The following is a 9,941-nucleotide window of genomic DNA, read 5'->3' on the forward strand; positions in this document are numbered from 1 at the left end:
ACCCGCCACAAACTTAACTCAGGACACGTTGAATGCCAAACTGAAGAAGGTCTCAGAAGGCCTGGACGGCACCAAACACAGTCACGTGATGAAACTCCTCCGAGTGGTGCTGAGTGGACAGCTGGTGAGGCGGGCAGATGGGCTGCTCTGTTCCCGGGGGTCCCTCATTGGTCCATTTAGCTAGCATTCATCGGCAGGCACTCAGCTCAGCTCTGGGGATACGGAGGTGAATGACACGTCATCACTCCCCTGGAGCTGGGGGTCGATTGGGGGTAATAGACATATCAGTGCAGGAAGAACGGTTCCTGGGCCTCAGCCTCAGAAATTAAAGACAGTGAACTGCAAGCTCTGCTCCCTGGGGTGCTCGGCTGTGTTGGGGTTGGCCTGGGGCATGGCTTCTGCAGACAGAGGCTGTGCATGAGTTCTCCAGGCAGGGTAAGGCCCTAGGAATGTATTCTGTCTTTGTTCTTAGCAAGGACCCCCTGTAGCTGAGATGATGGTGTCCTTGGGACCAAATGAAGTGCGGGAACGAATACAGAAGGTGCTTTGCAGCTGATGGAAGCTGTGCAGGATGGTGGAGGAGGCCTGAGGAACCTGCATGTGTGGAGACTGCCTTAGGAGGGGAGGAGCCGGAGGCCCGGGGCCCATCAGGAGGCGTGTGGAAGGAGTCTTGAGTGGGAGCCATCTCCGGGTGTGTGCAGGGCGCTGTGACTCCACAGCAGGCAGGGACGCCGAGTCCCATTGTACCTCCCTGAGCCTGGAACGTCAGTGCTTGCGTCGGCTTCTGACCCCATGTTACATAGCAGAGGCTCGGAGCTGGTTCACAGAACAGTCCAGAGGCTTGAGCTGCCATCACAAAGTCCCACAGACTGCGGGGCTTAAACAACAGAAAATTATTGTCTCACAGTTCTGGAGGTCGGAGGTCGAAGATCAAGGTGTCAGCAGGCTCGGTTTCTCCTGCGGCCTCCTTGGCGTGCCGATGGCTGCTTTTTCTCTGCCCTTACAAAGCCACCTGTCTGTGCCCTTAGTATTTCTGTGTGTCCAACTGTCCTGTTACAAGGACAGCAGTCAGATGGGCTTACAGTCCACCCTAACGGCCCAGTTTCACCAGTTTAACCATAATCATCTCTTTAAAGGCCCAGCTGCAGGTACTGGGGGTTAGGGCTTTAATGTATGTGTTTTGAGGGGACACAGTTGAGCTCATCACAGCTTGGCCGCAGCCTGGACTCATGAACCCTAGTTCTCAGGCCCCAACTGGTCTTGGAGCAATAAAGGATGGTTGACAAGCAGGGCTGAGCTGGACGTCAGACTTTCTTTAGGGTTGAAGGAGGGAAGGTCCTCAGCTGCCGAGTTGCAGCACGTTTTCCACTAACTGCTCTTGGTCCCTGGACTTGGGCAGCCTTTGTCTCCCTTCCCTAAATGCTCTCTCTTCCCCTTTTCCAGTTCCCCACGCTGGTCCTTGGGCTGGACACCATCACCCTGCCTTGTCTGCAGCTTTTTCTTCATATCCACCTCCTTCCCCCCTTTACTTGTAAGTCACACTACGGGCTTCTGAGGTGAATGTTCTCAGTGTGAATAGGAAAAGCTGAAGTAAAAGGAGGCTGGGGGCTGACTACCAAACCTCCCGGGGCCTCCAGGCTTCCCGCATACAGCAGCCAGCCTCTGAGACGGCTCCCAGTTGTCGCTTCCTCCTGGAACTCACATGGAGCAGGGCTGACGCAGCGTGGCTGCTGTCCTGTCTCCTGGGCTCCCTTACTCTGCGGGCAGCCAGCTCGCACGTCATGAAGATGCTCGGGCATCCCTGTGGAACGGTCCACGCGACAGGGAGCAAAGGCCTCCTACCGGCAGCCAGGTGAGTGTGCCATCTTGGAAGTGGCTCTTCCAGCCCCAGGCCAGTTTTCAGATGACTACAACCCTGGCTGGTGCCTTGACGTCATGAAAGAGCCTGAGCCACAACCACGAAGCGAAGCTGGTCCCAGATTTCTGACATACGATTTAGGAGGTAATCCACGTTCATCCCTTGAAGCCATGTGGTTTGGGGATAATCAGTTACCCAGCAAGGGAGCTAATGCACGCCCCCATCCAGTGGACGAGGGGCGGAGGGGGTTAAAGAACTTGTTGAATTTCATAGAGACCTTGTCTTCGCTTTAGAAGTGTATAGCTGAAGCTCTTTGATTGCAAACAATGGGGACCCGCTCTGCCTGACTGAAGTTCATGGGAGACTTAAGTTTATGGAGAGTTTAATTTTATGGGAGTTTAAGTTTGTGGGAACATCAGTCTATGGGAAAGCCACATACCCAGGGCCAGGAAAGACGGCCCGGGGACCTCGGAGCCCCGGCTGCACGGCAGCCGGAGTGGTGCCCGTCTGTGCGCCTCTGCAGCAGGCCCGGAATGCCAGTTCGTCTTTGCGGTTTGTCTGTTTGCACTTCCCCTTCAGTGTTGGGTGACTTGGTTGAAGGTTCCCCAGGAAGAGCATCTGGGCTCCCTGAGGTCACGGTGCCATTTCTTAGGCGGGACTAGGTGGTCCCTCGGGTTGATGTCCGATGGAGGAGATGTTCCCATGGAAACAGGGTGCTGGTGATGGAGAAGGGGACACAGAATAATCATGCTAGTAACTTAGTGTGCATTTCCATGAGGCACAACCACAGCTGGGTTCAGGTTTTGCTGGTACACGCTTCAGTCCATCATCTCATTAAATCTTCGCAATCCCACGAGAGAGACATAATTATCATTTCTATGTTACAGATAGGGAAACTGAGGCTCAGGAAACTTAAGGAATTCCCCTGAGGTGATAGTATGAGGCAAAGCAAGGATTTTAAACTCTGACTTGTGACCATCCAGAGTCCAAGCTCAGGTCTTAACTGCAGGATGACCTCAGAGCCCCTGCTTCTGAGACGGAAAGAACAGGTACCAGAAACCAGCTGGTGGTCGGGATGGGAGTGTCACAGCGAGTGATCGAAACGCTCAGCTGATAAAGTGCCACCATTGCAGTGAGTCGTGTGAAAAGCAGCATTTACCTTCTGCACTGCGGGTTTTTAAATAAAGAACCCAGGTCCATTCCCAGTGTTTTTGAGGCTACAGTGAAGCGGTAAAAGCCATGGAGGCCAAATGCCTAGACTCCAAAGCCAGTCCTGCCATGACTGTGTGACTTCTGTACCTCAGTGTCCTCGTCTGTAAAATGGTGATAACATTTGCACCTGTTTCAAAGAGATGTAAGGATTGAAATAGGTGACATATGTGATAGGCACTTACATCTTAAGTGTTATCTGTTCCTGTCATCATCATCATCATCTCTGGTATTTCATTCTTAGAAATGGTGATCATGGTTGCCAGGCATAGAGATGCCCTCGGACAAACAAAGGAAGTCATTGGAAGAATGAGGACTTGCACAGCTCCAAGGGGTGAGACTCCCAGGTGGACCTTATGAGAGACGGGAGTCTGTCCCTGGAAATCCATTTGGACCCAAGGCACTCACTTGTGCCCCTCTGAGACCGCAGTCTCTAAATTCGTCTCTTCCCACATCTTCCTTCTGCAGACTGGCTTTCTCTTCCTCTTTGCAGTTGACCAACTGAACAACTAACATTCAGCCCTAAAGCTGAACCATCTCTCTTCTACACCACCAGTTACATAACTAATCCAACGCCCAACTTCCCAGGTGAGAATCTGATTGACCTAGCTTGGTCAGCTGCCTGGCCCTCGACCAATCAGCCGGCCAGGGGGACAGTCATGTGATAAGATCATGGTCCAGGGGAGAGTGCTTACTTCCCCTGAGCCTGATTCTCTTCCAAGGAGCTTAGAGAGTACCTTTTCCAGAAAATGACTGATTCGTATAGTCTTTATCCTGCTTTATTGTTTTTCTTCCCAATACTTACATGAAATTGTGTAGTGTATTTGTACATGTTTACTGTCTGTCTAGAGAATGTAGGATTAAGACGGGCAGGAAGTGTTTCTTTTTCTTGGTTATTACCGTAGCACCTGGCACGTGGCCTGACACACAGTAGAGTCAAGGAATGATCTCGTGATGAACAGAATGTCTGAGGGCCCCATCCGTTAGATCAGTTTCGGCAGAAGTGGTGGTCATCAGCTGGCTTAACCACCGGCTTCCAGCAGTTTCCCAGTTTCAGTTTCATCGACCCTGGGATGAAGTCTTGTCTGTTTTGCAAGATTTGCACTTGTGGTCAGCAGTCTGGTCCATTGCCTGTAGTGGGCACTGAATACAGACGGAATGGTTCAATATAGAGTGATGTTTAGTGGGGACTAAAATTAGAAGTCTATTCATTAGTTCATATTTTTTTGTCTTATGATAAAATTTCTATCTTCCCAGGGACCAGGATAATAAATACTCTGAAAATGAGGACTCTCTGGGTGATACCATGGTCCAGAGAGGGAAGCTTTTCATCTGTTCAGGGCTGTCAAGAGGGCTTTACAGGTGAACAGGGTTCCAAGGGATGCATAGGAGTTTCCCAGGTCTATGGGAGTCAGAAGGGTATTTCAAGCAGAGGGATGGAAAAGACCACTTCACAGAGTAGGATGTGGTTGGAGCCATGGGTAGGAGGTGACGGAGTGGTAGCAGTGGCTGAGAAACCAGACAGAGGAGAAACCCAGACAGGTGAAAAGTTTCAAGGTGCCTTCTGATGCAAATAACAAAGCCAGGTTTCAAACCAGCTTAAACAAGATTTAGTATCTCCCATAACAGGAAGTTCAGGGGTAGGGCCGGCTCCAGGGTTGGTTAATTAAGCATTCAGTGAGGACTGTAGGGCCTTCCATCTCTCTGCTCTGCTGGCCCCAGCGTCACCGACAGCCTGGGACTGGCTCCCTCTGCTCACTGCCTAACGCCCGGCGGCCTCTCTGCATGTCCTCTGTGGGGTCTGGTGGCAGGCAGAGTGGCTTTCTGCGACTTTCTCCCTCAGAGCACCCTCCCTTACTTGACTTCCCCATTCTTGAACCCATCTCTGCTCGGGAAGTGGGAGGGGAGACCCCACAGATCAGTCAGACTCAGAGCTGGGGGCGGGGCCAGGCTGGGAAGCTATGGGTACCTGAACAAAGTGGGGGTTCAGTTAGCGAAGACCCGAGTTGGAAGGTGAGAAGCCACTGACATGGTTTAAGCTGGGAAGTGACGTGATCAGATTGGTGTTTTTTTTTAAAGGATCATTCAGGCCGTCATGTGACAGGAAATGTGAGTGGGACCCACCCAGATGCAGGGTCCCTGGATGGAGGTGATCGGAAATGAGGCGTGCAGGGGGCTGATTCCTCTCACGCTGACCCAGGCCGGTCTTTCCAGCTGCACTTGACCCATTTGTGCCACACATGCGCCTCTGCTCTGGTCCCCCGGCCACCTGAGCCTGCCTTCTTCCTGCCCTCAGAGCAGATGGCTGTCTGGGATGCTCTTGTCCACCCGCTTTTCTCCGCTTTGCCCCGTCACCTCCTTCGCCTCCAGATCTCAGCTCCACTGTCCCCTCCACTGTCAGGGGAGCCTCTGACTTCCTCTCAGTTCTTCCTGTAATTCGTCACCAGCACACACCCCCCGCCTCGTGTTTTTCTCTAGCACACGATTGGTTGTGTTAAAAATTTTGTAAGTAAGTAATTGTACAGTTACCCATTCATGTCAGATTGTAAAGTCCAGGAAAACAGGGACCTCATCTGCTTGGTCACCTGTGTCCCCAGTGCTGAGAATGGCGCCGGCTCATAGCAGGTGCCTGATGAACACCAGGTGAAAGACCAGATACACATCTGTTGGATGGGATGGTCAGGACGGTGTCAAGGGCACAGGTGCTGGTCCCGCCACAGTCACTGTCCAGTTAGGCTACCGGTTTGCCATGTTCAGGAACTTCACATTGTTTGTGGTTACTGTTTTCTTTAGTGGAACACAGGATATGAATGTTTTCTTTAGTTTAGAAGGTAATACAAGTTTGGCTTGGGGATCTCCAGCTTGTCCTGCATATCTGGACAAAAGGTTGGGGTCACAGTCTTTCCCCCCAGGCCCGAGTCCCCTCAGCTCTGCCCTCTGCTCCCCCTTTCCCAATCCTGACTGCAGTGGGAGAGCCCTATGAAAGCTCACCATACAGAAAGGGGGACAAACCACGGACCATATACAGGACATAAATGGAAAGCAGAGGGGAGCTTGGGCATGAAGGGCTGTGTGAGAACTAGAGAGGGGACCTCGGAAAGCCTCCTGGGGGGTGACAATGCCTTCCCGGGGGAGTGTCTGAAGCCAAAACCTGTGCACCCAGCGGCTGCCCTGAACCCCCAACCACTTCCTTATCACTGTCGACGAAAAAACATCCAGCCAAAGAGAAAGCTTGTAAGAGTTTGTTTGAGCCAAACTGATGGCAAGTCTCAACGGACTGCGAAAATGCCCCAGAAAATGGCCTTTGTGCAACTTATTTTATACATCAGAATCAAAGGACAGGAGTTACATGAAGTCTATTGGTTGTGGATTAAAGGGGTGGGGAAAAAGCAAAGCGGGGAAATCTCTGGGTTTGGATAAAAGTAAAATGGAGAGACTTTTTTTATATTGGTGGGTACAGGGCAGTTAATAGCTATTTACAGCACATAGAGATTGTATTTGGGGAACAAGGTAACAATGAGGGATTTTGTAGCTTTCAGCTATGGTGTGGTGGGTTGTGCCCCTTGGGGGGTCCCGAAAGGGATTCCTCTTACTTTCCAAGGGAATGTTATCTTAAATGCAAAAGGACAACAGACAGGCTCACTTAAGGTAACGATTGACCTTTGTCAATGAAGCCACAGGCCAAAGATGTGACTTCCCGCCATGACCCACCTTAGTTAGGAATTTTTATGTTCACCCCATCCTGTGGCCATCCTCTGTGGTTATTTTCAGTCTCCCGAGCTTGTCAGGTTTAACATGTGGCCGCTTTTCCGTCCACATCACTTATCCTTGAACCCTTCAGTTGTGATCTCCAGACTAGCAGCATTAGCACCGTCTGGGGACCGGTTAGAAAGGCAGCTTCTCGGCCTTACCCCAGACCTGCTGAATCGGGAACTGTGTGGGTCAGGCCCTCACAGTATTGTGCTTTAAGAAGCCCTCTAGGTGATTCTGACAAATGTTAGTTTGAAAACCACTGACCCACATGCCAAAACGTTAAATGAGTGGAAGTGCTTAAAAGAAAGAACGTAAGGCAGGTATGAGATATTTGGGAAGTGACGGATGGTCCTTGGCAGAATGGACAGCTGCTGCCCCTGAAGAGGGCACTGTCTCTAGTCACCGGCGGGCATTGGTTGCAATAAGGAAACCCAGCTCCAGTGTTGTCAGATTTTAGAATTTTGAAGAGGCAAACGTGTGTTTAAGATTTATTTAAATCATGAATGAAGAAATCATGAATGACTGACGCAACCCCTCCTGAGAACAAACAATCGGAAGAACACGCACATTTATAGCTCAGGACTATTGAAAGGAAGGTGCAAATGGGAGCAAATCTGGTTTTTCTAGAGAGAGGGGTGTGTTTTCCTGGGGCAGATTTCATCTGCATGTCCCTAGACAAGAGTGACTTCCTTTGCTTTCCATTATCTCCAGAGAGATGGAAAGCAATTCCGGATGAACCACAATCAGATAACACAGAAAGGTGTGCTATAGACAAAGCATAGTTTTCATTGAAATCCAAAATTTTCCCTGCATGGATAGTGTATAGACTGAATGTGTTCCTTTCAAATACATATGCTGAAACTCTAACCCCTCATGTGATGGGATTTGGAGGTGGGGGCTTTGAGAAGTGATAAGGTTTAGCTGAGGTCACGAGGGTGGGGCCCTCATGATGGGATTGGTGCCCTTATAGGAGGAAGAGACCAGACCACCTGGTGAACGCACAGCAAGAAAGCAGTCTGCTCTCTGCAAACCGGGAAGCGGGTTCTCACCTGGAACCTCATCTGCAGCACCTTGGCCTTGGACTTCCAGGCTCCAGACCTGTGAGAAATAAAAGTCAATGGTTTGGGCCACCCACTCTTTGGTGTTTCGTTATAGCAGCCCGAGTTTGCTAAGATAACTAAAAGGTGCAGCATTTAGAACCCAGCACAGTGGTTTAGTCGCTTGTCATGCAGCAGCAGTTTCATGATGATGTCCACACACAAGGGTGCTTTGGGCAGCAGCCTGTGGGGTGGAGACGTGTGTGGCCAGATTTATTTTGGAGCTGAGACAGCACAGCAAATGTACTTTTCGACTTTGTGTAGGGTTGGGACCTAATATCCCACAGCTGCGTCTTACTGCTTCCACTGTATGTTTGGCTAGTCAACAAATATTTGTTGGCATTAGTGTGCCGGAAACGATTACTAGCTGCTGGGGATCTAGAAGTGTATAAAGCAAAACCCCTGCTTAGGTGAAGCAGGTCATGGGATATAGAGGTGAATTTGTGCTTCAGAGGAAAATGATGCCTGGGCAAGACACCGTGCCCTTCCACTTCCCAGCCTTCCCTGGTCTCAGCTCTGTTATTTGTAGGTACCTGATAGCAAGGTGAATCATTCTCGCCTAAAGACATGCAAATTCTGTCTGCAGCTCTTTATGCGTCCATTTGCACAGCTGTTTCGTTCCTCTATTCTATATAAATTTGCCCTTTTTCTGACTTCTTTTCAATGGATTATAGCATCTGCTTGGTCCCTCATTTAATTAAAATATTTAACACGTGTCCATTTCACAATGTACAAGAACCATGACTCTTTTTTGGGGGAAATGATTCTTTAACAAAATAAGCAAGTAAATATCTAGGTACTAGTACAATATAGATTCTAGTATATTGATGGGGTAATGTGTTACGGGTTAAATAAAGCAAAAGGTGGAGGGAATGAAAGTGCTAAAGATTATTCATTATCTGAAGTTCCAATGTAACCGGTTGCGTCCTGTGTTTTGATTGGCAAGCCTGCCTTTGGAAGACCCGAGGGCGCCGGCCTTGGGAGGCTGGCTTGATCCGCTCTGACCCCGCGGCGGGGGTGGGGGGCACCTCTGTGAGGCAGCACCCCCGCCCGGCGCCTGCGCGGAGGCGGGGCCTGACGGGTGGGCGTGTCCGAGCAGGCCCCCGCCCCCGTCACGTGCGGACCCGCGCCTGCCGCGTCGGCAGCCCCGGAGCGCGCCAGTTGGCGGCGGCAGCTGAAGGCAGGGGCGCCCGCGGGCTCGGCGGCGGGGCCAGGCTCATGGCGACAGCGGTGGCGGCGGGGACCGAGTCGGCCGAGGGGCCCCCGGGGCCGGCGGCGGCGCTGGAGCTGTGGCTCAGTGAGTAGCCGGACCGCCCCTTGGCGCGGGGCCAGCGCCGCACGTGAGGCCTGGCTTCCCGCCTCCCTGCGCCTTTCTTCGGAGGCCGGCGGGGCCGGGGCAGGGGGCTGGGCTTGTCGCCCCGCGAGTCCGCTCACCCCACTCTCCGGTCACGGTGCGGAAACGTTCACGGAATGGCGAACGTGCGTCGAGCCCGGCACGGGGCTGAGGCTTGCAGCCATTGTTAACCCCCGTTCACGCCCCGAGAGGCGGCTCCCATTGTTCCCCCCGTTTTGGCGATGAGGACCCTCAGACGCAGGCCGACCCGGTGGGCGGTGCAAGACGCGCGGCCTCCTGCGCCCGTGGGAGCTGGGAAGGGTCTCTGTCTGCTGCCGCCGCCTTTCAGAACAAAACGCCCCTTTTTCCTGCTGGTGCGTGTCCACTCAGGCCGCACTGCTGCCGGGTCGCGTCCCCGCGGTCCCGAGGAGGGATCATTGAGAGGCAGAGAGGAAAGAAGGTGCCCCTCGTACTGGGTGGGCTCTTGTAGGTGCTGCGAACGGAGAGGCGGAACCCAGGGACCTCGCTCGGCAAGACGTTGCTCAGTGGGTCCCAGCCGGTGAGAACAGGACTGTGTTAGAAGGGGCGGAAGGGCGCGTTTGTTGAACGTGCTAGGTGGTTTTCCCGGGGACCCTCCCAGCGGACGTAGCATTTGAGTGGACAGCGGAGGCGACGACATTTCAGACACAGG

General features: G+C 52.2%; 2 protein-coding genes across 2 annotated transcripts in view; both read left to right on the forward strand.

Moving 5' to 3' along the window:
• The window catches only part of LOC109386538 (probable glutamate--tRNA ligase, mitochondrial), a 19,509-nt gene extending 18,218 nt beyond the window's left edge, over positions 1-1,291 (forward strand). The window contains exons 5-6 of the mRNA XM_019649810.1: positions 1-124; positions 473-1,291. Of these exons, the coding sequence (XP_019505355.1) occupies positions 1-124; positions 473-556 (208 nt within the window). The 3' untranslated portion in view covers positions 557-1,291. The remainder of the gene's footprint in view (positions 125-472) is intronic.
• A 7,779-nt stretch (positions 1,292-9,070) lies between these two features.
• GGA2 (golgi associated, gamma adaptin ear containing, ARF binding protein 2) overlaps positions 9,071-9,941 on the forward strand; it is a 40,690-nt gene continuing 39,819 nt past the window's right edge. Inside the window, exon 1 of the mRNA XM_019649812.1 lies at positions 9,071-9,214. Within this exon, the coding sequence (XP_019505357.1) occupies positions 9,136-9,214 (79 nt within the window). The 5' untranslated portion in view covers positions 9,071-9,135. The remainder of the gene's footprint in view (positions 9,215-9,941) is intronic.

Source organism: Hipposideros armiger, unplaced genomic scaffold, assembly GCF_001890085.2.
Source record: "Hipposideros armiger isolate ML-2016 unplaced genomic scaffold, ASM189008v1 scaffold_135, whole genome shotgun sequence".
Lineage (NCBI taxonomy): Eukaryota > Metazoa > Chordata > Mammalia > Chiroptera > Hipposideridae > Hipposideros > Hipposideros armiger.